The sequence below is a fragment of the Myotis nattereri genome (assembly GCF_964212035.1).
Source record: "Myotis nattereri genome assembly, chromosome: 15".
Taxonomy (NCBI): Eukaryota; Metazoa; Chordata; class Mammalia; order Chiroptera; family Vespertilionidae; genus Myotis; species Myotis nattereri.
The window spans coordinates 1667031-1693387 of record NC_138090.1 but is presented as its reverse complement, the minus strand read 5'-3'; the positions used below and the strand labels follow the sequence as shown (position 1 = coordinate 1693387).

The 26357-nt window shown below is 58.8% G+C and overlaps 2 protein-coding genes across 2 annotated transcripts; one reads left to right on the top strand and one right to left on the bottom strand.

Moving 5' to 3' along the window:
- Positions 1-883: 883 nt before the first annotated feature.
- On the top strand, positions 884-19631 carry MYLK3 (myosin light chain kinase 3; the record flags this gene model as incomplete). The annotated part of the gene is made up of 13 exons (XM_081108441.1): positions 884-1378; positions 6844-6934; positions 8390-8771; positions 9003-9376; positions 9597-9702; positions 10133-10226; positions 10879-10988; positions 11867-12008; positions 13337-13407; positions 13892-14020; positions 15896-16048; positions 16130-16262; positions 17809-19631. 13 exons carry the CDS (start codon positions 884-886, stop codon positions 17866-17868), a joined length of 2340 nt encoding a protein of 779 aa, XP_080964567.1. The 3' UTR covers positions 17869-19631.
- Positions 19632-21159: 1528 nt separating this feature from the next.
- Positions 21160-26092, bottom strand: ORC6 (origin recognition complex subunit 6). The gene is made up of 7 exons (XM_081108252.1): positions 26013-26092; positions 24930-25059; positions 23606-23769; positions 23295-23384; positions 22942-23054; positions 22162-22230; positions 21160-21667 (listed from the first exon to the last, which is right to left on the bottom strand). The coding sequence occupies exons 1-7, from the start codon at positions 26075-26077 to the stop codon at positions 21540-21542; spliced, it is 759 nt and encodes a 252-aa protein (XP_080964378.1). The 5' UTR covers positions 26078-26092; the 3' UTR covers positions 21160-21539.
- Positions 26093-26357: the final 265 nt, after the last annotated feature.

Here is a 26357-nt window from a genome sequence, read left to right as displayed (position 1 = left end):
CCAGTTTCGGCTTATTTTAATTTTTTATTATTATTTTCAATTGATTTCAGAGAAGAAGGGAGAGGGAGATAGAGATAGAAACATCAATGATGAGAGAGAGTCATGGGTCAGCTGCCTCCTACATGCTCCACACCGGGGATCAAGCCCGCAACCCGGGCATGTGCCCTGACCGGGAATTGAACTGTGACCTCCTAGTTCATAGGTCAATGCTCAACCACTGAGCCACACCAGCTGGGTCATTGGTTGAGTCTTGTGTGTGCCCTCACCCGGGATCGAACCCGCAGCCTTGGCGTATCGGGACAATGCTCTCACCTACTGAGCTACCCGGCCAGGGCCCAGGTTTTGTGTTTAATTTGCAGAAGCTTCGCCTGTTTCACTTGGCACACGTCAGGGCGGCCTCGCCTTTGTTCTCAGTCTTGCTTTTCATTGTGAGTGTGTGTGTGTGTGTGGCGGGCGGGGCCCCACAGCCCTGGGATCCCTGAGGCCCCTCTGGGAGTCCAGAGGGAGGACCCCTGCCCTCTAACCTTCGGTTGCAGCCACAGGAGCTCCCGCCTGCCATGGGCAGATTCTTCAGCTGTCTGCCCATCAGCACCCTCTCAGGGAGGAATGTTCAGTGCTGCCGTGATGTCAGAGGGGCCCCAGGAGCGGGGCCTGGGCCAGACCCGCCTCCCTCCCGGCTCCCTCCCGGCAGAGTGGGAGATAAGCGAGGGCTCAAAGAGAGCCCGCAGGTCCCGGCTGCGTGACCGACCGGGGATTGCTGTGCGGGCACTGGGCACGGAGGCAGCTGTTAGCGCCTGGAACCATGACCTTGCAGACACCACCGCCCCAGTGAGGCCGGGCCCTGCGTGCGCCCCCCTGCTCGCCCCGTCCAGCCTGCGCCGGGATGTCGGGGGCCTCCAAAGAGGGCGTGGGGGCCCGGGGGCTGCCAGCCGCGGGCAAGGCCTGCTTGTCCAGCCTGGACCGGAAGCTGAGCGCGCTCAACGAGAAGGTGGACAAGCTCCTGCACCTCCAGGAAGACGTCACGGAGAAGCTGCAGGGCGTGTGCCGAGGCCTGGACTACCTGGAGCAGGGCCTGCACCGGCTGGAGGCCTCCCGGGCCCCGGACCCCATGGGGGCTGGCCCCACCCCGCTGGGGGACCCTGCCCCTCCTGGGGACGCGCAGGCCGGGTGGCCCGAGGTCCTGGACCTGGTGCGGGCCGTGCGGCAGGATGCGGCCCAGCATGGCGCCCGACTCGAGTCCTTGTTCCGGGTGGTGGTGGCCGTGGACAGGGCCCTCGCCTTGGTGGGGGCCGTGTTCCAGAATTCCAAGGTGGTGGACTTCATCCTGCAAGGCAGCGCCCCCTGGAGGCGAGGGCGCCCGGCCCCAGGCCCCGCCGAGGTTGGTGACCGCGTCCCTGCCCCGGGTCCTGGCTGGAGGGGCCGCGCAGGCTGGTGGGGAGGCCTGCCAGGTGGCTACTCTTAGGAGAGCCTGGGGCTTTTGTCTCTCCTCCTCCTCCTCCTCCTCCTCCTCCTCCTCCTCCTCCTCCTCCTCCTCCTTCTCCTCCTCCTTCTTCTTTTAATATATTCTTATTGATGTCAGAGAGCAAGGGGGAGAGAGAAAGAGAGAGAGAGGAACATCAATGATGGAATTGTGGATCGGCTGCCTCCTGCAGGCCCCCCACTGGGGATTGAGCCCGCAACCCGGGCCTGTGCCCTGACCGGAATCGCACCGTGACCTCCTGGGTCATAGGTCGACGCTCAATCACTGAGCCACACCGGCCGGGCCTCTTCTCCCCTCTTGTGCCTCCTGTGGGAGCAGTTGATGAGGAAAAGGGGAGCAGAGCCGTGAAGGTCATAGGCGGGTTCAGACGGGGGGGGGGGTGAGCTGTGGGCAGTGGGCAGCTCCAGGGGACACAGGCCCCGAGGGAGCGCGGGACCTCGAAGCTCCCTCCCACGCCATGACCTCTTTGCTCCTCCGTGTCCCCCGTGGGTGGCCGGTGCGGAGCGGCCCGTCTACCCCGACAGGGCCCCATTCAGAAACCCAGCCCCCTCCCTTCCTGTCCGCAACCTTGTGCCCTGTCCCCGTGTGGGCGAGAGTGCAGCTGCCTCCGGAGGTGTTGACAGGGACCCAGGGGCACACAGGCCGGGCGGGCAGGAGCCGGAGCCTGGGGGTGGAGGGTGGCATCTCTGGGAGCCCACTTCCCAAGGTTGTGTAATCGAGCCTGGGTCATGGTAGTTTGGCTGGGGTGTGTGTGTGTGTGTGTGTGTGTGTGTGTGTGTGTGGGTGTGGGTGCGCACGCCCGTGCAAGGTGTGTACAGGCAACGCTGTGTTTGGGAACAGCAGAGGGGCAGCTGCTTAGCAACACTCCGGGGCCTGGAGCCCCGCCTCGGATCCCTGCTGGTGCCCTCCAGCCTCTGGCAACAGAGGAGCTGGGGTCTCAGGAGCTCGGCCTCCCTTCCTCACCCCCAGCCTGGCGGGGGCTGTCCCAGCGCCGCCTCCACCCCGGCCCCCTCCTCTCGGCACCAGCCCTGTGAGTCCGCCCGCAGGGGAGTCTGGCCTGCTGTCGCCACTGATAACCACCCTCAGCTTTATTTTATTTTAGTTTAAAATACGTTTTATTGATTTCAGAGAGGAAGTGAGAGGGAGGGAGAAAGAAACAGCAATGATAAGAATCATCGATGGGCTGCCTCCTGCACGCCCGACCCTGGGGATCGAGCCCACAACCTGGGCCTGTGCCCTGACCGGGAATGGAACTGTGACCTCCTGGTTCCTAGGTCGACACTCGGCCCCTGAGCCTCCCGGCCAGGGACCAACCTCAGCGCTAAATGAGAATTCATCTGTGGAGAGCAGTCCCCTCCCGCCCCGTCCCCAGGCCCAGGACGAGCCCTGCCCCCACCAGAGGTGCCGGCTTCCTGCAGTGCCTTCCAGAAATAGCCTGCTATCTGTAAGCTCCTGGGGTGCACCCCACCCCGTGGCTTTGTTCTAACTCAGTCATTACCCACCTGTGCTGCCTCGGTAGTTTTTTACTTCACGGGGGGGGGGGGGGGGGTGGGGGTGGGGGGGTGGGGGGGTGGGGGGGGTGGCATCGTTTCACATTAACCCCAGAGAGCTCCCTCGCTTTTGTCCGTTGGGTTGCAGCGGCTCCGCGGGTGGGGGGCTGTCTCCGTCTACTGGCGTGATTTGCTCGGCCACCCCGTTGCTGCTCACCCTGGCTCGCCTTCCTGGCTGTTGGGAAAATGGTGCCGTGACCGTCCATCCAGGCGTGAGTCTGTCTGTCGGACGCACCTCCTGGAAGTGGCGATGCTAAGACACAGGGTGACTTTGTGGAACCCACAAAGCCACGCCGACTTCAGAGGAGGGTTCTGATGTAGGGGCTGCCATGACACGGGGGCGCGCTCGCTGCTCACGGAGCTCACGGACCGTCGGGTGTGCGTGTGCGTGTGTGTGTGTGCATGTGTTTTAACATGTTAGTGTTAAACATGTCAGGCATTTATAAAATAGAGATGAGAATGACCTCAGTGAGCCCCATGACTGGAGGCCAGTGGTCCCCACCCGTCTTCCTCTTTCCAGAGTATTTTGAAGCAACTTTGATGTATTGGATTGTTTCTTCTATAAACATTTCAATATTTTTTTATCCAAAAGAGAAGGATTCTGTTGCTTGTTATCAGACCTAAGAAGTAACTTAATATCACCAATGGTAATGTCGTCACAGCGTTCACATTTTCTTGGCCGTCTTATGCTCTTCTTAAAAATAGTTTTAAAATTGATTTCAGAGAGGAAAGGAGAGGGAGAAAGACAGAAACATCTCTTTCTGGAAAAGAAGTGCAAGTGAGAGAGAATCATGGATCGCTGCCTCCTGCACACCCCACAGTGAGGATCGAGCCCGTAACTTGGGCCTGTGCCCTGATCAGGAATCCATCCCTGACCTCCTGGTTCCTAGGTCGACGCTCACCCACTGAGCCACACCGGCTGGGCTGCTCTTTTTTTAAATTTTATTTTGTTTTTCAAGTACAGCTTACATTCAGTATTATTTTATGTTAATTTCAGGTGCAAAGCATAGTGGGTAGACATTTATATAACTTAGAACTGATCCCCCTGACGCGTCTGGTACCCACCTGCATCCTAGTTCCCACATCGTCGCTACAGCATCACTGGCTGTTCCCTGGGCTGTGTTTACATCCCGGGACTCTGGGTGCCTGCCCGCCTGTCCTTCCCAGTCCCTCCGCCCTTCCACGCAGCCCAGCCCGTCTCAGGCTCTTCTTTCCTTACAGTTTGAGTCAAGCTCCAAATCAGGCGATGGGCTATAAGCTTCATAAAGCCAGCAGTTTGGCTTTAATTCACGAAGAAATGAAAACTCTTCATGAGGGAACACGTCCAACAACCGAAACGGGCGGAAGTCTGTACCTCACGGTAGTTCTCACCCGCGTTTCTGTTCCAGGCGCTCGCGCATCCTCCGGACTGGGGGCCTTCGCACTGTCCTGAGCGGCCGCTCCGTCCTCCCCTTTCCCGCCTGGCCGTCCTCTGCTTATTCTGTCGGAGCCGTGGGGACGCGCAGGCGTTTCCGGGCGGGGGAGGGCAGGAGCTTTCTCCTCCCCGAGTCCTCACGCGTCTCGTCTGCTCGGCTCTGACCGGCCGCCCGTCTGTCCTTGTGTGTCACACACATCCGGTGGCTACAGCAGGACTGGGGCTGCTCTCCCAGCCGGTCGTCCATGCCCCTCCGTGCCCTGCGCCAGGGCTGGTCACGCGGAGGTGCCGGGGGACAGGAGACGGGCGTGCGCCGAGACCCGGCCCCAGCCCGTGAACGCTTTGTTGGCTGAAAACTGCCGCAGGACGGAGACGTTCCAGGGATCTGATCTGTGTGTCTGAAGAGAGTAGGGGCGTAGTATTCATCTGAGCAGTTCTTCATGTTATTTATTTATTTTTAAAATAGGTTTTTAATGATTTCAGAGAGGAAGGGAGAGAGAGAAACATCAATGATGAGAGAGAATTGGACCAGCTCTTCCTGCACTCCCCCCACTGGGGATGGAGCCCGCCACCAGGCCTGGGCCCTGACCAGAATCGAACCGTGACCTCCTGGTTCATAGGTCGATGCTCAATCATGGAGCCACACCTGCGGGGCCAACTGTTAAATTTTAAACTTGGGCCATGACTTTGCCCGGGTCCTCCTTGGGCCGCGTGGGCTGCGGGGGCTCAGACCGGGCCAGCTCAGCGGGGGCGGGGCCCGTCCTGCCGGAGCCGTTCAGCGATGCCAGGCCTCTGGCCGGTGCTGGGCCTCTCTCTCTGCCGCACCGCACAAGGCAGGGCCAGAAAGCTGAGCCCTGAAGACAAAACCTATGAGTGTATGTGTGCGTGTGCATGTGTGCGTGTGTGCGTGTGTGTGTGTGCGTGTGCATGTGTGTGCGTGTGCATGTGTGTGCATGTGTGTGTATGTGTGCGTGCGTGCACGCTGCCTGCACCACAGACAGGGAGGGAGAGCACAATCTGAGCCAGCCAGGTCTGCCAAAGGACAGTCTGTCCAAGTCCCCGTCTCCCGGGGGGACGCCAGGAGGCGCCTGCGATAAGGCCTCCAGCCCCCCCACCAGGCGGCGGCGCTGGCAGGACAGTCTCCCGGGTCACAGTGATGATGCTGGTGGTGACCCCGAGGACAGCAGCTAGAGTTTTTTAAATCGATTTCAGAGAGGCAGGGAGAGGGAGGGAGAGAGAAGCATCCATGAGGAGAGAGAATCATGGATTGGCCGCCTCCTGCACGCCCCACACTGGGGATGGAGCCTGCAACCCGGGCCTGTGCCCTGACCGGGAATCGAACCGTGACCTCCTGGTTCCTAGGTCGACCACTGAACCACGCCGGGCGGGCACATTTTTCAATTAATTGCTGACCACACTCCAGGTGCGGGCTCCTGCGGGCTGTTCAGAGGTAAGGCCGCACGGCTGGCACTGGGCTCCCAGTGTCCTCACTGGCCGGGGTCCTGGGGCCCAGACTGCTCTGTGGCTCAGGCAGGACACCACCACCAGGGCGCTGCGCACGTACCCTGTGCTGGGCACCCCCCTCAGTGTGTCCCACAAATGGCCTCACCCCAGCCTCCTGCGAACTGAACTCTGTGAGTAGCTAATATTCTCCCCATTCCACAGATGAGGAAAGCGAGGTGCAGAGAGGTTAGGGATCTCGGCCGAGTGGTGAAGGGGGGTGCTCGCGAGTCCATGAGTCCGTGCCCCTGGCCACACTGCTGTACCGGAGAGGGGGGCCACCCGCCCGGCTCCCAGGCAGGCGTATTTCCCGGTCAAGGCAGCCCCTGCAAGCATGGGTTCAGTTGACTTAGGATCCAGCCCAAACCAACACCACTAGCCGTGAGCGACTGATCAGAGCTGACATTTTGAAATTAAACTTCTTTTCCATCCCTGCTCTGAGCATTTATGAGGTCCACTCTGTGTCATCCTGTCAGGGATGGGCCTGCCCTGACAGCGACTCATGTATAAGGGGACCTAGGCCCGACTGGGTGGCTCAGTGGCTGAGTGTTGACCTATGACCCAGGAGTCACGGTTCCATTCCCGGTCAGGGCACAGGCCCGGGGTGCGGGCTCCATCCCCAGTGGGGGGTGTGCAGGAGGCAGCCGGTTGATGAGTCTCTCTCATCATTGATGTTTCTGTCTCCCTCTCCCGTCCTCTCTGAAATCGATAAAAATATCCTTTTTTAAAAGAAGGGCCCAGAGGATGCCTGAGCTCCTCTGTCTGAAGCGGCGAAGCAGCGTCCCCCGCGGGTGTGGCTGGGACGGCGCGCGTGCTTGTGGCTCCGCGTGGCGGGTGCGCAGCGCCTGTCTGTGGCCCGAGGCTGACGAGGATGACAGTGTTCGTGGTTGTTCTTTCAGGATAAAGAGAGAGAGGAGGCGGCGGGAGCCAAGCCGCAGCGCGCGCTGAGCAGCCGGGGCGTGCAGGCCGAGCTCCGGGGGCCTCGGGAAGGTGAGTGCGCCCGCCGCCGCCCCCTGGTCCCACACCTGCAGCTTCAGACGCACACCTTCACTGGCACGGCGATCCCAGGACCCCCGAGCACCTGCCAGGAGGCTCCCCAGTTGTTTATTTTAGTTTTTATTTTATTTTTTTATTTTTTTAAATTTTTATTTTTTATTTTATTGATTTTTTTACAGAGAGGAAGGGAGAGAGATAGAGAGTCAGAAACATCGATGAGAGAGAAACATCGACCAGCTGCCTCCTGCACATCCCCCACCGGGGATGTGCCCGCAACCCAGGGACATGCCCTTGACCGGAATCGAACCTGGGACCCTTCAGTCCGCAGGCCGACGCTCTATCCACTGAGCCAAACCGGTTTCGGCTATTTTAGTTTTTAAATAAAAAAAAATATAGAGAGCCCTGGCCGGTTTGGCTCAGTGGATGGAGCGTCGGCCTGTGGATTCGGGGATCCCAGGTTCGATTCCGGTCAAGGGCATGTGCCTTGGTTGCGGGCACATCCCCAGTGGGGGGTGTGCGGCAGGCGGCTGATCGATGTTTCTCTCTCATTGGTGTTTCTGACTCTCTATCCCTCTTCCTTCCTCTCTGTAAAAAATCAATAAAGTATATTTAAAAATATATAGAGAGAGAGATAGAGAGAAACATCCATGATGAGAGAGAATCATGGATCGGCTGCCTCCTGCACCGCCCCCACTGGGGATGGAGCCCGAAACCCGGGCCTGTGCCCTGACCGGGAATCGAACCCTGACCTCCTGGGTCATAGGTCGACGCTCAACCCGAGCCCCGCCGGCCGGGCTCCCCACTTCTTTCTGTCCTTCGCGTGTCCCCGTGAGCCGGACAGCCGGTCGCTGTTGTAAAGTCACCTGGAAAGTGCCTCTCTCGTGGCCTGTGCCACCAACTTGATGCCCAGGTTCATTTTTCCACGTTACTCTAGCTTTTTATGGGCTGCTTTTATTAATTTATTTCCTTTTATATTTTTGCATAGTATTTACATGGTTCCAAAGTCCAATGGACAGAACAGGTACAAAGAGGAGTCAAGCTTGTCTGGCTTCCTGCCCCCACACGTGGCCGTCTCTTTAGGCCACATTGTAAGTGGTTACACCCACGCACACGCACATGCACGCACGTGCACGCACACGCACACACACACATGCACACACACGCACTGTACACAACCACACACGCGTGCACACGCACTGCAAACATGCACACACACATGCATGCACGCACACGCGCACAGCACACACGCGTACGCACACACATGCACATGCACGCACACACACACACGCACAGCACACACATCCTAGATAAACAGTCACACCGCACACCTGGCTGTCTCACCCTCAGGCCCCGGAGGCCCCGTGGCTGCGCAGGCTGTCCTGTGGAGGCCTCTGTCTTGTCTGTGGGACGGACTCCCCACCGGGCCTGCTTTCTCACCCGTCCCCGTAGAGAGCCAGCAGGCTGACCTGCCGGAGGGCACAGCGGCGAGGCTGCCCGCGGTCGGCGCTTCGGGGATGGGATGCGACGTCCTGGCCCAGCCGGAGGCCCAGCCGGAGGCCCAGCCCGAGGCCCAGCCCGAGCAGGGAGGCGAGGTCCCCGGCCCAGACCAGGCGCCCGCTGGACACCTGCTGCCGCCCACAGAGGCAGACGCCGCCGCTCCCGGGGTGTCCAGCGAGACCCCCGAAACCAGCCAGGCGGCGGCACCAGGCGCAGAACAATGGCCACCGTCCAGCGGGGCTGACACTGTGCCCGCAGAGGAGGGCGTGACGCCGACCTCAGGCCCGCCCACCGGGGCCACCGCAGCTCCCTGCGGCGAGGACACGCATCCGAGGTGAGGGAGCTGCTGGAGCAGGTGCGGAGGGGGCGCGGAAGGGGCGCGGAGGGGGGAGCGAGCCCTGGGCTGGGGCTGGCTGGCAGTGGCTGTCCTGTGGAGGCTCCCAGCCAGTGTGCACGGGGTGGGACCCGGCCGTGGCAGCGCCTGAGTCGCCCTGTGCCCTGGGTGGGGTGACCACGGGGATGGCAGTGTGTGGCCCTCAGGGCTGTCTCCCCCCCCCCCCCCCAGGCTCTCGGTCCACGTGCAGGAGACGGACAGGCCCGGGCAGCTGCGGGAGAGGCCAGGGGGCAGCCTCAGTGCCGCGCCCCCCGCGGAGGCCCCCGCCGCTGCCCAGCCCGGGGAGCGGGACCTGCCTGCGCACGGGGACGGGCCCCAGGCCCCGGGGACCGAGTCGGGGGAGCCTAGCCCGGAAGGAGCCAGTGCGTGGCCCCCGCTGCCGGTGCGGAGCAGCGACGGGGGAGCAGAGGACCAGCCGGGATCGGCCGCCGGAGCCGCCCTGGCACCGAGCGGGGCCCCGGGCCCAGGAGCAGGGGACCCGGAGCCCGGGAGGGACTGCGCCCCCGGGGGCCTGGGCGGAGCCGAGGCTGGCGGCCTGGTTCTGGGTAAGCCCGGCAGGTGCCCCGAGTGCCTGGGCGTGGAGCGCCTTTTCCTGGGGGTGGGGGGGGTGGGGGGGTGGGGGGGTGGGGGGGGTAGGGGGGTGGGGGGGTCTCCCTCGGCGCCCCAGGGAGGTCATGCGGGTCTGGGGAGCGGCCTGCTGGGTCCGGGGCTGGTGCACAGCGTGAGGAGGGGCCTGGGGCTCACAGGCTGTTGTCTCCTGAGCAGATGACAGCCCGGCCCCGCCGGCCCCGTTCGAGCACCGGGTGGTGAGCCTGAGGGAGGCCTCGGCCGCGGCGGGCTATGCCGTGTGCCAGCACCAGGTCCTGGGCGGGTAGGTGATGGCGGGCGGGCGGGCACAGGAGGGGGGCAGCGACACCTCAGAGCCGGCGGGTGGGTCTCAGGGGCTGGGCTGTGCCGGGCTGTGGGTGGACAGCCCCCAGGGCGGGGTGAGGAGGACCCCTGGAGCGCAGGACGGGAGGGGGGCGTGCCTGGAGGTGACAGGAGGGCCGCATGACCGGGGGGGGGGGGGGGTGTGTGTGTGGGGGAGTCCTCCAGTGAAGCTGGGCGGCAGTGTGGGAGAGGGTGCTCCCTGGGGTGCAGCGCGGCCTGGGGGTGCTGGGGGAAGCAGTTCCGGTCTAGGTTTTAGGGAGCCCATGTGGAGAGGGCATGATGACACGGGTCCCCCTGGGCGTGTGTGGGGGAGGGTGGGAACAGAAAGCAGGGCCCGCCTCCTGGGCGCTCAGCCCCTGTGTCGTCTGCAGGGGCCGGTTCGGCCAGGTCCACAGGTGCACGGAGAGGTCCACGGGCCTGGCGCTGGCGGCCAAGGTCATCAAAGTGAAGAGCAACAAGGATCGGGTGAGCGGCCGCCCCGCCAGCGGCCTCTGATCAGGCTCAGGGCTCAGCACGTCCTTCTCGGCCCCTGGGCCCCAGCTGCCCAGACCCTCCCCTTTCCTGCCTCCTTTACCCCCCCTCCCCCCCCACACACACACATAATATACTTTTATTGACTTCAGAGAGGAAGGGAGAGGGGGAGAGAGAGAAACATCAGTGATGAGAGAGAATCATGGACCGGCCGCCTCCTGCACGCCCTACACTGGGGATCGAGCCCACAACCCAGGCCTGTGCCCTTGACCAGGAGTCAAACCCTGACCTCCTGGCTCCTAGGTTGATGCTCAACCACTGGGCCCTTGTGGCTGGACTCTGCCTCTTTTCCATGACTCCCACAGCCCAGTTTGTGGGTCACCTGGCACCCTGGGTGACGGTCCTCCTGGACTCCCGGCTTTCCTTCCTGGGCCTCAGGCTCCCTATCTGTGAAATGGGCGGGTCTGACAAAGGCCCCTCCTATTGTAAGCACCCGGTTTGGGTGGTGAGTCGAGGAGGCCTGTTGTGAGAGCGGGAAACAGGGTGTGGGGTGGGCACGTGTGCCCATGTGTGCGTCCTGGGAGGTGCCGCGGGCCCCTCTTCCTGACCTGATTTTGGAAACTCCCCTCCGCTCCGGCTCCCTAAGGAGGATGTGAAGAACGAGGTTGCCATCATGAACCAGCTGAGCCACGTGAACCTGATCCAGCTCTACGACGCCTTCGAGAGCAAGCACAGCTGCACGCTGGTCATGGAGTGGTGAGTGTCCGCGGCGGCCGGCTCGGCGCTGGGCCTGGAGCTGGCCAACGCTGCCCCCCCCGTCCCCCCCCTCCCCCGCCTGGGACACCCAGACACGTCGTCACCTCCTCTGCTGGGCCTCCAGCCTGGAGCGTGGAGGACAAGGCCATTTGTCACAAAGCAGTGGCCGTGAGCCTGACTTGACCCGCGGGGTAGGTCAGTTTGGCCGGCACAAGTTTTAGTGATTTTGATTTGGTTGTAGCAGTTGGAAATCGGGAAATTTCAAACTAAAACCTAGGTGTACGGCTTTTCTTTTAAAAATATTTTTTGAAAATTGATTTTGGAGAGAGAGGGAGGAAGAGAGAGGGAGAGAAACATCGATGTGAGAGACATCGATCAGCTGCCTCCTGCACGCTCCTTTTTGGGGGTGGAGCCCGCAACCCAAGCATGTGCCCTGACCAGGAATCGAACCTGCGACCTTTTGGTGCAAGGGATAGTACCCAACCACCTGAGCACACGGGCCACGGCTCTGGCTGTTCTTGCAGATCTGGTGCTGCTGGGCCTGTGCCTCTGGCTGGAAAGGGGGCTGATTTGCCCATTTGGGATTCTCCCTTGTAGGCACTAATGGGCCCCCGTAGGCAGATGAGGTTACAGCCTTGGCCTGCGGCATCCGACGTGAGCCCGATTGTCCACACTGAGGAACCCAGCTCCCCCGTGGCCGCCACTTCCTTTCGCACCCGCACCCTGGGCTGGGGCGGGGCCAGAGCAGAGGCCCCCACGAGACCCCAGATGACAGCGGCACCCTCGGGCTCACCCCTGGGTTGGTGCTGAGGGCAGGCGAGGGAGGTCTCTGAGAGCCTCGCTCAGTCCGGTGCCTGCCTCTCCCTTTGCCCTGGCAGCGTGGATGGGGGAGAACTCTTTGACCGGATCACGGATGAGAAGTACCACCTGACCGAACTGGACGTGATCTTGTTCACCAAGCAGATCTGCGAGGGCGTGCACTACCTCCATCAGCACTACATCCTGCACTTGGACCTCAAGGTCAGGCTCCACCTGGGCGTGGCGGGTGGGCCCCGGGTTCCCACGTCTCTGCTGCTCCCTCGGCTCTGAGAGCTTTCACCTGGCTCCCTGCCACTCCTAGTTCTATCATCCATCCATCCATCCATCCATCCATCCATCCATCATCCATCCATCATCCATCCATCATCCATCCATCCATCCATCCATCATCCATCCATCATCCATCCATCATCCATCCATCATCCATCCATCATCCATCCATCATCCATCATCCATCATCCATCCATCCATCCATCATCCATCCATCATCAATCCATCCATCATCCATCCATCATCCATCATCCATCCATCATCCATCCATCCATCATCCATCCATCATCCATCATCCATCCATCATCCATCATCCATCATCCATCATCCATCATCCATCATCCATCCATCCATCCATCATCCATCCATCATCCATCCATCCATCATCCATCCATCCATCATCCATCATCCATCATCCATCCATCATCCATCATCCATCATCCATCATCCATCCATCATCCATCATCCATCCATCCATCATCTATCCATCCATCCATCATCCATCCATCATCCATCATCCATCCATCATCCATCATCCATCCATCATCCATCATCCATCATCTATCCATCATTCATCCATCATCCATCATCCATCATCCATCCATCATCCATCCATCATCCATCATCCATCCATCATCCATCCATCATCCATCATCCATCATCCATCTATCATCCATCATCCATCATCCATCATCCATCCATCCATCCATCATCCATCCATCATCCATCCATCATCCATCATCCATCCATCATCCATCATCCATCATCCATCCATCCTCCATCCATCCATCCATCATCCATCTACCATCCATCATCCATCCATCATTTATCCATCCATCATTCATCCATCCATCATCCATCCATCATCCATCCATCCATCATCCATCCATCATCCATCCATCATCCATCCATCCATCATCCATCCATCATCCATCCATCCATCATCCATCCATCATCCATCCATCCATCATCCATCCATCCATCTATCATCCATCCATCATCCATCCATCATCCATCATCCATCATCCATCCATCATCCATCATCCATCCATCTTCCTTCCTATCTCCTTCCTCCCTCCCTCCCTCCCTCCCTCCCTCCCTCCCTCCCTCCCTCCCTCCCTCCCTCCCTGTAGGGCTGCCCTGAGCCATTCATTTCCCTGGGAGGCTGGGAAGCTGAGGCCTCTTGACAAATAAGTGGGGGAGCTGCTGAGCTTCTTAGCTGGTGATTGGCCCTAAGCAGACGTCCCTTTCTCTCCCAGCCGGAGAACATACTGTGTGTCAACCAGACAGGACACCAAATAAAGATCATTGACTTTGGGCTGGCCCGAAGGTAAGGGGTCTGTTGGCACTTAGAATCCGTTGGGACTCTTTCTGGCTCACTGGGCACGGTTACCCACAACTCAGCCAATTTTTGATTTTTACATTTTTTTAATTGACACGTTATTTTTTTAGAGCAGTTTTAACATCACAGAAAGATTGAGGGGCAGAACCAGGTTTCCCATAGACCCCCTGCCCCACACTTGCACCCAGCACGGAGCCAGCCCCCACCCAGCCTCCACCCAGCCTGTGCTCCTGCTATTTTCACCTCTCTCCTTCTCGCTGGCAAAGGCCTAGAGCGGGGGTGGGGTGGGGTGGGGGGCTGTGGTTTCTGGTTCTCCCTGGGGACCCAGCAAAGCCTGAGGTTGGGGCCTGGGGAGTGAGGATTCCCCAGGAAACCCCGTGTGTGGGCGCATGTGGGGTCCGGCAATGCCTGGCCCGCACCGGGATGAGTCCCTGACTCCGCATCTACCTGAGCCGATTCCCCCCCTCCCCAGGTACAAGCCGCGGGAGAAGCTGAAGGTGAACTTCGGCACGCCCGAGTTCCTGGCCCCCGAAGTCGTCAACTACGAGTTCGTCTCGTTCCCCACGGACATGTGGAGTGTGGGCGTCATCACCTACATGCTGTGAGTGGGGGGCGGGGAGGGGGGGCATCGTCCTAGCGCGGGTGTCCTCCGGCAGCACAAGTTGGAGTGTGAGTCGGCTAGTGGGGGCGCGAGCAGGAGACACGGGAGAAGTGGGAGGCGAGGTGGCAGGCCGCAGTGAGCGGGTCACATCCCCCGTGGGCAACGCGGGCCGAGAGTTTGACATGCTTGATGTACACAGGTCCTCAGAGTTACTCCACCCAGGGGTCGGGGTAATTATTCACCAACCCTTTATTTTTTTAGTTTTTGTTGTTGTTGTTGTTAATCCTCACTCGAGGATATTTTTTTTCCATTGATTTTTACAGAGAATGGGAGGGAGGGGAGGAGAGAGAGAGAAGGAGAGAGAAACATCAATGCGAGAGAGACAACATTGATTGGTCCAGACCAGGGCCAAGGACAGAATTGAACCTGTAACCCAGATATGTGCCCTTGGCCGGGAACGGAACCAGCAACCCTTTGGTGTGCGGGCTGACGCTCTAACCACTGAGCACACAGACCAGGGCTACTAACCAACTTGTAAGCAGTTATGGCTGGGGGGCTGATCCCAGGGGCCTGAATTCCTGAAATTCTGGATCCACTGGGTTGAAAGCTCTCCCCAAGGACCGGCAGGTGGACTGTGCAGGTGGGCGGGGTGCAGTGAGGGGTGGGTGGGGCAGGACCCTGGGCTGTACCGCTGACCCGCCCCTCCCCGGTGCTCCCAGGCAGGGGCGGCTGGGCTGGCAGATGGGGCCCAGACTGCACAGCCTCCTCTGTGGGACGTCCCCCGCCATTTCCTGGCCCAGGAAGCCATGCTTTGCCCCGGCCTTGTCATTATGGCGGGACTGGGACCGTGTCCCCACACCGTGTGCTGGGCCAGGCAGGGAAGTTTGAGGCCCCAGGCCGGCCCCTGGGGGTGCCCTGCCTCTCTGCCTTTGCTCCCGAGGCCTGGGGAGAATCTGAACCCCTCTGGCTGCCTCAGAGACACGCTAAGCTGTTTATTTATTTACTTTTATTATTTTTACTTGAAAAATATTTTTATTGACTTCAGAGAGGAAGGCAGAGGGAGAGAGAGAAACATCAATGATGGGAATCATTGATCAGCTGCCTCCTGTACGCCCCCTACTGGGGATGGAGCCCGAAACCTGGGCCTGTGCTCTTGACTGGAATCGAACCCGGGACCCTGCAGTCTGCAGGCTGATGCTCTATCCCCTGAGCCAAACCGGCCAGGGCTATTTATTCTTTTCAAATATGTTTTTATTAATTTTTAGAGAGAGAGGAAGGGAGAGGGATAGAGAGAGAGAAACATCATGGTTTGGCTGCCTCCTGCATGCCCCGCGCTGGGCATGTGCCTGACCGGGAATCCAACCGGTGACCTCCTGGTTCCTGGTCAGGGTTCAGCCCTGAGCCTCCGGCCGGGCCTGAGAGACGCTGCGCTGCTACAGTGAAACCAAACGCACCTGGTGATGGGCGCATCTGGTGATGGGCGCACCTGGTGATGGGCGCATCGGGTGATGGGCGCACCTGGTGATGGGCGCGCCTGGTGATGGGCGCGCCTGGTGATGGGCGCGCCTGGTGATGGGCGCACCTGGTGATGGGCACACCTGGTGATGGGCGCATCGGGTGGGCCGGCTACTCCCCACCTCAGGGCGAGGGCCCAGGTGCGCTGCGCACGTGCTGCCCCCGTGGCCCAGCCCTCCCTCCGCGCCCCGACCTCCTTCCGCGCCCCGACCTCCCCTCCGAGCCGGAGCCGGCGGTTTCTCTGTGGCGCCTCTCGGCTCCCGCTGGTTCTGCGTGAGCCTCGCAGGACCGTCTGTCCCGTCGCCGCGTGGCAGACGTGGCCTCCGCCTACGGTCCCCACGGTCCCCTCTGTCCTCGCAGACTCAGTGGCCTGTCCCCGTTCCTGGGGGAAACCGACGCCGAGACCATGAACTTCATCGTGAACTGCTGCTGGGACTTCGAGGCGGACACCTTCGAGGGGCTGTCGGAGGACGCCAAGGACTTCGTGTCCCAGCTGCTGGTCAAAGAGAAGAGGTACCGTGATTGCGAGTCGCGTGTGTGCGTACGGCCTTCTGACCTGACCGCGCCCGCTAACCGCCGGCCTTGGTTCCGCAGCTGCAGGATGAGCGCCACCCAGTGCCTGAAACATGCGTGGCTGAGCCATCTGCCCGCCAAGGCGTCCCGCTCCCAGGTGCGGCTCCGGTCCCAGCTGCTGCTGCAGAAGTACCTGGCCCAGCGGAAGTGGAAGGTGCCCCTCCTCCCCATCCTTTTCTTCTTTCTTTTCTTTCTTTCTCTCTCTCTTTTTTTTCTTTCTTTCTTTCTTTCTCTCTCTCTCTCTTTCTCTCTCTCTCTCTCTCTCTCTCTCTCTCTCTCTCTTTCTTCTTTCTTTCTTTCTTCTTTCTTTCTTTCTTTCTTCTTTCTTTCTTTCTTTCTTTCTTTCTTTCTCTCTCTCTCTCTTTCTTTCTTTCTTTCTTTCTTTCTTTCTTTCTTTCTTCTTTCTTTCTTTCTTTCTCCTTCCTTCCTCCCTTTCTTTCTTTCTAAATATTTTTATTGATTTTAGAGAGAAAGGGAGAGACAGAAACATCAGTGATGAGAGAGAATCATTGATCGCTCCCTCCTGCACGCCCCACACTGGGGATGGAGCCCACAGCCCGGGCCTGTGCCCTGACCGGGAATTGACTGTGACCTCCTGGTTCATAGGTCGATGCTCAACCCCTGAGCCACGCCGGCCAGGCTCCATGCCCAAATTGATTCAAAATAGAAAGATTGTTTAATGAAAACAACAACAACAACCCTCTTATGTCCAAACTGTTCGTTTCGGTGAAGAAATGCCACAGACGCCAGTGACGGGCATAGAAGTGGCATTTAGTCCGTGTTCCGTGGACACTGGGGGTGACAGGATGAGGCCGGAGCACAGTGCTCAGTGACCACGGCAGCTGAGGGCCCCGGGTTCCTCCGTGTGTCACATGGCGGCGGGAAAGCCCCGTTTCAGAGTTCGGTGGTTTGTTTAAGCAGAGCTTTGGTACCCGGGACGTAAAGTCTGTCCTAGAAACCTCTGTTGTGCAGGAAAGTGTATTTCCAACAGTTTGATACCAACTCAGAGCCTTGTTAAACACACACACGCACACATGCACACACACACACACAGCCCGGCCAGCGTGGCTCACTGATTGAGCGTCGACCTATGACCAAAACATGTTTGAGGTCATGGTGCGATTCCCGGTCAGGGCACAGGCCTGGGTTGCAGGCTCAGTCCCGAGTGGGTGGGGGGGGGGGGCGGGGTGCAGGAGGCAGCTGATCAGTGATTCTCATCATTGATGTTTCTCTCTTTCCCTCTCCCTTCTCTGAAATCAATAAAAATATCATAAAAAGCGAAACAAAAAAACAAATAAAACCAGAAAGAAAGCACGTTAGCCTGAGAAGGAGCTAGTCACGTACTCACACCCGAAACGAGAGATCACGTCTGCTTCCCAGGCTGATGTGCTCTGGTGTTTCCTGTGACGTTTGGTTTCACTCCAAAAATTCCGGTCTGCAACCCGATTTGATTTCATGACCCCTGGTGGGCTCTGTTTTGGGGCTAATACGTGATCTCACGTCCTCCTGGCTCCAATTGGCCCCTGGAAGTCATGTGACCGTTCGACTTGCCGTTTGCTAGAATCTTGTTTTCCCCTTTAGGTGATCAGTTGTAAAGAACCCAAGGGCCTCACTTGCGTTACGTCCTTTTATTGTTCTCCTTAAAACAACGAGTCTAAAGCTCTGCTTCTTTCCTCTTCTTTCTCTCTCCTGGTCTCAAGAAACATTTCCACGTGGTGACTGCTGCCAACAGGTTAAGGAAATTTCCCACCTGCCCCTGACCCTGGACTGGACTCCGCTGCCCCTGGGCCGAGCCGCTCCGGAGGCCGATCACCGGCCTCTGGCTCAGCCGGGTTCCAGGAACTTTGTGAGAGGTTCCGGCCGGGCCTTCCCTGTGGGTGACACGTGGCTGGAAGACGGTGACGTCAGGACTGTTTCGCTGCCGTGGGAGCCCGCTGGTGTGAAATGCTGTTTCCTCGTCAGGGGCCCCCGCTTTGGGGGGCGCGTGTGGGGAGGAGAGCAGGCGGCGGGGGGATGCGGAGCGCGCTCTGACTCAGGGGCTCGCTCAGTGGCCCGGCCCGCGGGTCTCCCTGGGCACAGGGGCGCCCTGCCGCTCCGATCCCCGGGCCGGGCCAGGCTGTATTTATTGTCCGACCGACCGCGCTGTGTGCCGCCCTCCTCTAACATGTTTAACTTGTGCTCCCTTTTGAGAATGGAAACGTGCATCCTTTGCTAGTCTTTGAAATTTTGAAATATACTGGCCGTCATGGCTGAAAGAGGACAAGAGTCAAGCGCTTAATGTTTTTATTGATTTTAGAGAAGAAGGAAGTGGAATAGAGAGAGAGTAACATCAATTGGCTGGCCCTAGTCGGTTTGGCTCAGTGGATAGAGCATCAGCCCTTGGACTGAGGGTCTCGGGTTCGATTCCGGTCAAGGGCATGTACCTTGGTTGCAAGTTCAGTCCCAACCCTGGTCGGGCCGCATGCAGGAGGCAACCAACAGATGTGTTTTTCTCACCTCGATGTTTCTCTGTCTCTCTGTCTCGACCCAGCTCCCCCCTCTCCTGTTCTGCCCTGTGCTGCCCTCTGCCGTCTCCCTCCTGCCCCCACCCCTCAGGTATGAATCGGGGGCCGGGAAACCGGTGAGTGTGTGGGAGAGGAGAGTGCAGCCGCGTTCCGCGGTGGAGAGAAGCGAAGGCACACGTGTAACCGACGTACGGGATGACAAACAGGAGACGCTCTCAGTCAAAAGCAAACGGTCCTTTGCCCTCCTCACTTCTCACCTGATTTGTGCTGTTCCCACGACCTCTCGGGCCAGCGGTTCCAGCTGGAGGCGTTGCTGTGAGGTGTTCATTAGCCAAGCGGCAGTGTCACAGCCTTTGAGGGTTTTTGTCCAGATAGACTTGTTTCTGGCAGAAGACCTGGGGGTGGGGAGGGGCCTGGTCTGGCCGGGAACTGAGGTTCCCAAGGCCAGCATGTCCAGGCCTGCCGCCCGCTGGCCAGGGGGTGACCGTCGGAAGAGGAGACCTGCCTCGCATGCCGCAGGAACAGGGACTTGCCTGGCCGAGTGCTGGCTTTTGAAGCAGCAGTCACCTGAGAGATGCTGTTTCGAGGGCAGCCTGCGGAGGGCGCGCTAGAGCACACCTTTCGGTGCTAGTGGGTCCATGGGCCTCAGCCCCTGGGCCTTCGGCGTCTTGGCGGTGCCCCCAGTCTTGTCCCCAGAAGAACGCAGTGAGTTCCCTGGATCGACAGCAGCAAAGTCTCCCAGAAGTTTAACACGAGCCACGCTTAACGGGGACATTTCTCACAGCTCCTTTCAAAGGGAAAACCCGGTGAAAGGAATCTCAGGGACTTACGGAACACAACACATCGAAAGCGTTACTTCGGTATGTGGTCAACAGAAAGACGATTCCTGAGGTCCTTCAGATTATTTCCTAAGTCTCCACAAGGCGGTGTAGGGGTCACACTGAAACACATTTCCGCTCCGGGCTGGGTTTCCACCAACCTACCGAATGTGTGTTCAGATTTCATAAAACTCACTGCGGAAACAGACTCAGGTTGTGTGACATTTAATTAAAAGGAAATTAGGAATTTTCTGTAGTTGTAGGAGCTAATTCTAAGTGCTTAATAGCCACGTGTGGTTAGCGGCTTCTGTATCGGACAGGGCAAATAGAGAATCTTTTGGCTACCAAATTTTATTTTTTTCTTCCATATGCTTTTTATTAAAAAAAAATATATTTTTTTTTATTGATTTGAGAGAGGGAGAGGGATACAGATAAACATCAATCTGCTGCCTCCTGCACGCCCCCTAGTGGGGATCAAGCCTGCAGCCCAGGCATGTGATGTCTCTGACCAGGAATCAAACCTGTGACCTCTGGGCTCCTGGGTTGACGCTCAGCCACTGAGTCAGGGGCTGGGCTGCTGTTATTTTTAACCAGAACAATTCCTCTCCAGAGTCCCCTGGAAGCTCACACCCTTGAGAGGGACTATGGATTTTCACCTCCCTTATCTGATGTTCTGAAGCCTTTACGAAGGTTTAATTTTCCTGGATTATTTTTAGTTCTCTACTTGGTTGGTGTATGTACTTAGCTGAAGAATTCCTGCCCTAGCGGGGCATCTGGACAAGGTTGCTTTGAGGCAAATTTAAGAAGTAACCAAGTACCTACTTCGATCCACATAATCAAAATAATTACCACCATGTACTACAAATTTATTGATTTCAGAGAAGGGAGAGGAAGAGATAGAAACATCAATGAAGAGAATCATTAATCTGCCCTAGCTGGTTTGGCTCAGTGGATAGAGTGTCCACCTGGGACTGAAGGGTCCTGGGTTTGATATTGGTCAGGGCACATGCCTGGGTTGCACGCTTGATCCCCAGAAGGGGGCGTGCAGGAGGCAGCCGATTAATGATTCTCTCTTATCACTGATGTTTCTACTAGTATTTCTCTCCCCCTCTCTGAAATCAATAATATGTTTGAAAAAGAAAAAAAGAATAATTTATTGGCTGCCTCCTGTACTGGGCATCAAACCCACAACCCGAGAAAGTGCTCCGATTGGGAATCAAACTGTGACCTCCTGGTTCACAGGTTGCCACTCAATCACTGAGCCACACCAGCCAGACCTCTGGGTCTTAATTTTAGTTAAAATCATGTCTGATTTTATGTGTGACAACTGAGAGCCCATAGCAACCAACCTATCTTCATAAAGGCCTTTTCCCTTGTGGTTTAAAGTAGACCCTAATAAGGTTATGATTTTCAGGGTGTGGGATAACAAAGGAAATAAACCCTGTCCATTTGGCTTTTCAGTGTGGTGGGAGTGTGCACTGCATTGTGGGAGAGCGCTGTGCCTCTCTAGTGTGATATTTACTGAACACTCCCTCACAGCAGGCCTGTGCGAAGTGCTTTCCGCTCGTCCAGGTGAGCAGACCAGTGTGTTCACGGTTCCACGGGGAGCGGCGGAGGCGGGCGGGGCCCAGGCAGCCTGACGCCGGGTCGGCTCAGCGTCCCGCCTCCCGGGCTTCTTTCCCGCCACAGGGGGCAGCAGGGCCCCCACTGATGATAACGGCACCGTGAAGACACATAAAAACAGTATTTATTAACTTAGGCTGCACCTAGATGGATCTAGTCCATCCAAGAAACTAGACAAAAACTCAAGTAAAACCTGTAAGTCCATCGGCCTGCATTTTCTAGGCCAGGAGAGGAGACGTGGAGTGAAGTGGCTCCAGTTCCACGTGCCGGGTGAGGCCAGGGGGGCCCTGGCCGTGCCAACCGGGGCTGTGGCTGATCTGGTGAATGTTGCCCACGCCAGGGGCCAGCCTGCTGCCCGGAACAGCCCGGGCTGGTGCCCTGCCGCTACGGCGCGGTCCAAGGTCCTGTCCTTAAAGTGGAAGCAGCACTCCGGGCACTGGCACCTTTGCTGGCGCAGGCGTGCGGCACTCGGGCAGCACGCCGCACTCACTCCGCCCCAGCCTCCTGTGCTCTGGCAGCGTTTTCCAGAATCTTCCTTTTCCACTCTTCGTAATCCAGCGCCAGGCCTTCATTGCTTTGTGGTTTAGGTGGGACCTCTTCCACCTTCTCCCTTTCTGCGAGAGAAGATTTCCAAAGCGTTTCAAAGTCTTACGTTTACAAATGACCTCAGAAGAAAGTAAGCTTCTTCAAGTGTCCACTGTTGGGGTCACAGGGAACGTGACCCTGATGGGAACGTGACCCTGACTGCAACGTGACCCTGACTGGAACGCCAAGTGCAGGCAGCAGCTCACACACCGGATTTTTGCTCCAAGCGTCCCAGACACCCTGCCACGCACTCACCTGTGCCCGACAGGCACCGAAGCCGCACCACCTCCTTCAACCCTCACGGCAACGCGAGGAGGGGTGCCGATACTGAGGACCTTCATCCCTTTTGTAATTAAGTGACGTCCCTAAACCACAGCCAGGCGGCGGCAAGGCCGGATTGGAGGCCACGCTGTCCAGTGGCAGCTGTGCCCTCACGGACCCGATGCCCGTTAGGCGTGTAACCGAGCAGCAGGGCGCTCGCCGCAGTAAACCCCGTCCGTCCATCGGAGTTAGCGCGCCTTACCCGTTCCCGGAGCTCCATCCTCCGCCTTCCGTCTCTTCTGGGGTGGGGAGCCGGCATCTCGAGGCTGTCCTTCAAGAAAGAAGAAGTGTTGTCAGGTTAACTTTCTCCTATTCTCAACGTCAGTATTTGGGCATATTAAAAATTTAATGTTTTTATTGATTTCAGAGAGGAAGGAAGTAGGGGAGAGAGAAACATCAATGATGAGAGAGAATCATGGATTGGCTGCCCCCTACTGGGGATGGAGCCCACAACCCAGGCACGTGCCCTGACAGGAAATCGAACCAGCGACCTCCTGGTTCATAGGTTGATGCTCAACCACGGAGCCACACTGGCCAGGCTTGGGGCATTTCTTGGATGACAAATAAAACCCAGATTCCTCGCCTGGTCAACTACTAGGAGTAGGGAGAAGGCAGCGAGCTTGCCCTGGTCTCTTCTCTGGCTTCTCGCCAGACCTGCGAACCCCTGCTCTTCCAGCTCCAGTGTGCGGGCCGGAAGCTCCAGTGTGCAGGCCGGAAGCTCGAGTGTGCGGGCCGGCCTCCAACATGAAGCACGGCAGAGACTCCACTTGCAGGTGGACTCAGAGAGTCACAGGCTTTTGAAGTTACTGAGCTACTTTAACTGAACAACAGAATAAAACAACTTCCTCGCTGAAACGGACCTGGAGCAGAGTAAACGCAGAATTCAGAGAGCAGCCGCTTCGCAAGGTTGAAAACCCTGGGCTTTGGCCGGCAGGTTTACGTCCCCACACGACACACCCTGAGCCGCGGAACTGGTACTCACGGTCTGTCTGCTGCCCGATCTTCTCTAACTGTTTACACAGCCGATCAAATATGGCTTTCTTCACGCCGGACGTGGCTACCATTTTACTTTTATCCACCTTCAGCTTTAAAATCCTACAAAGAAAACTGGTAAATTATTGTTCTGCAGACCAGTACAGTTGTTTGGTTGAAGATATTTTTAAATTATAAATATGTATTTTGATTGATTTCAGGGAGGATTTCAAGCCCGCAACCCAGGCATGTGCTCTGACTGGGAATCGAACAGTGACTTCCTGGTTCATAGGTTAACGTTCAACCACTGAGCCACGCTGGCCGGGGCCGGGCGGACTGTTCTGGATGCGCAGACACACTTACTTGCACGCCATGAGCAGGGCGGCGGTGGTGAACAGCGGCCTGGACAAGTCGAGGTCTGCTCGCTGTGTCTGTGGAAGGCTGGACTCGTAGCTGAGGGAGAGCAGTGTTGGCAGAATTCCTTGTTAGAAAATGGTGTTTCGCGGGGACGGGGGATGCAAATCAGGTGGAAAGGCTACTTAACGTGAGATACGCATTCTGTCACGTCAGCATCTTGGTGCCTTTGGCACTGGAAGCTGCGTGAACAGAACCCTGGATGACTTTGCTTTACGGATCAGCATTGATTTCCAGTCCAGGCCCTTTCCACCTCCTACCTTTGCAGCATCTGCGCAGCCAAGTTCACGGCCTCCGTGCAGCTAAACTGGACGGCCAGGTCTCGGATCCCGACACTGGGGTTCAGGCCTAGCAAACACTCGAAGGACTTGAGGCAGCTCTGGTACGTCTTCTGGCTCACCCCGGAGAGCCTGGCTGCGTAAGCCTTCGAAAGGGAAGCACACACGTCCTAAGTCCCGCACACGGGGGGCCGCTCACACCTCAGAAAGGCGGCCGGGCACACGCAGGCAAGTCGCTGAGCTGCCGGAGCACAGCGGGTGCAAGCACAGCCGCCCATGTTTCAATAAGGGCGCTAACGTGCAATTCGCGGGGACAAGGAGGGCAGTCCGGGGAGGGAAGGGGCGTGTGGAGGGACAGGGAGAGAAGAGGGGAACCAGGAGAGGAACCAGCTCTGCCTGGGGGCGTCCTCACAAAGGGGGTCCCAGCAAGGCGGCCATGGAGGTTCAACAGGCGCCCGCCAGAGGGCATTCCCATGGAAAGAAGTTGCTGCATGTACAAAGCCTTAAGCCAGGGGTCAGCAAACTCGTTAGTAAACAGAGCCTAATATCAACGGTACAACGATTGAAATTTCTTTTGAGAGCCAAATTTTTTAAACTTAAACTATATAGGTAGGTACATTGTTATTAACTTAATTAGGGTACCCCTAAGGCTTAGGAAGAGCCACATTCAAGGGGCCAAAGAGCCGCAGTTTGCCGACCACTGCAGGCCATTCGAGTGCCGGGTCCGTTGGGGGAACTGTGTGGCTTGGAGTCTGCTCACGAAAAGCTGGTGCGGCTGATGGTAACGGGGAGCTAGCCCCTGGGGGCCAGGGTGTTTTCAATGCCCCCGTGTAACCAGCGCATCGTTATGTGCCAGCTCTGCGTTCAGTGCGTTTCACACAGGGCACGGTTTAACCCTCGCGACGACACAGTGCGAGGGGTATTCTCACCCCTCAGGGGCGAGGACGCTGCAGGTAGACACAGGTGGGGCCAAGGTCTGGCTTCAACCCCGACTCCCCGACTCCCCTGCCACCTTGATGCTGAAGAAACGACACACCCGGATTTCAAGGGATGCGCTTTGGGAGGACGCTGGCCGCAGCAGGCAGGGCCGGTGGCCTTGGGTGAAGACAGGCGGGCCGGCCAGGGAAATTGGATAATAAAGAGAATGTTGCAAAAAAATAATTTTTTTTCCCTCCAACTTGACAAAACGGAGTTAAAGTTCATCCAGCAGAGTCAGGAAAACTCTAAAACACAAGAGTCTTGATGGGGCCCAGTCCAACCGGAAGGTGACATGCGCGGTAGTGCAGACCTTCGGGGGGACGCTTACCCGGTCCAGGGGGCAGCTCCGGCGGGAAGCCGCCAGGTCCAGGCACATGACGGCCCTGCTGGTCTCCGTGGTGCGCGCGGACAGGCCCCCACACTTGAGCCGCGACAGCCGCAGGTGCTCCTCCGCTTTCCTGGGCACAAGGGCGACAGGCCCCTGAACACTCTGCTCCATCGCTCGCCCGGCACCGCGGTAGGCAGAGTGCCGCCCGGGTCCGAGCCCATCTCCGCTGCAAGTCCGCGTGGCCGGGGCGACGCACGTCCCTTGGGGAGGACGGGGCGCGGCGGCTCCAGACACCACGGTGCTCACGCACCGCTTGCAGGCAAAGCCGGCTCCCCAATCCCTCCCCAAACGGCCCTTCTCGTCCTGACGCTCCTGGGTCCCGCAGGCGCCACCCGCAGCCAGACCTCGGCTCCGCCCTGCCCCTTCCTCCAGACCCGCGGTCCTCCAGCCCCGATGCCCGAAGCAGAGGCGGGTCTCCTCCCGGCGCCTCGGCGCGGTGGGCGTGCGTGGCAGCGAGCACTTGCTTCCCCAACCGGTGTCAGGAGGACCCCGCGCCGCGGGTGCAGGCCCCGCACCTGGAGAGCGGCGGTGGCGGATGAAACCGAGTTCGGGAGGTCTCCCTCCAAGCCCCGCCCCCCCGCCCCTTCCGGCCCGACCCGCCGTCCACGCTTCGGCCACCCGCCTCCCGTCTCCCCCCGGGTCCCGCCGGCCCTCCGATCAGCGCTCTGGCGCTGGCCGCTCCGCTCGGGCCCCTCCTGTCACTCGGGTCTCAGCGCAAATGACACCCACCCCGGCCCGGCCCCGGCCCCGCGGTCCGGCCATCACCCTGCTGGGTCTTGTCCGCAGTTCCTGCCAACACCGCGACCTCCGTGGGGCCTGTGCCCCGTCGGTCGGCTGCGCAGCGGCAAAGAGACCCCCGAGAAGCACGTGAGGAACGACCGAAGTCCTCCGACTCCCGCCCTCCCCGCCCCCCGCCGCCGCGCACCCAGGGGGCCAGCAGCTCCGCGGGGTCTACAGTGGCTCCTCGACACCTCCTCCAGGCGGCTGCCGGCCCAAGTCCTGCGGGAAAGGGGCGCGGCTCACCTCAGCACATCGGGCTCGGAGACGCCCAGGCGCCGCGCTAGACGGGGGAGCAGCCCCGACTCCATGGCACCCACGACAAGGACCCGCGCGCACAGCTCGGAGGAGACGAAACCCGCGCGCGGACGCCGCGCCCGCCAGTGGCGGACAGGCCCCACCCTCCTGCCGCGCCCGGATTGGTTGGGGCGGAACGTGAGACCGCCCCGTACACCAATCGTGGGCTTCCTTCTGCGCATGCGCACCCCGATGACACGCGCCGAAGCCGTCCGACGTGGAAGAGCGGCTCCCACGCCTTCCATTCGTCGGTTCTTCACAAACCCCCGACAGGTTCCCTTTCCCGCTGGCTTT

Bases quoted from the DNA above. Each gene is read 5' to 3' on its own strand.
- ORC6 (XM_081108252.1), bottom strand. From the start codon at position 26,077: ATGGAGTCGGGGCTGCTCCCCCGTCTAGCGCGGCGCCTGGGCGTCTCC. The intron at 25,060-26,012 runs GTGAGCCGCGCC...CCTTGTGCCCAG, and splicing joins TCCGAGCCCGATGTGCTGAG to GAAAGCGGAGGAGCACCTGC. The intron at 22,231-22,941 runs GTGAGTACCAGT...TCTTTCTTGAAG, and splicing joins GATCGGGCAGCAGACAGACC to GACAGCCTCGAGATGCCGGC.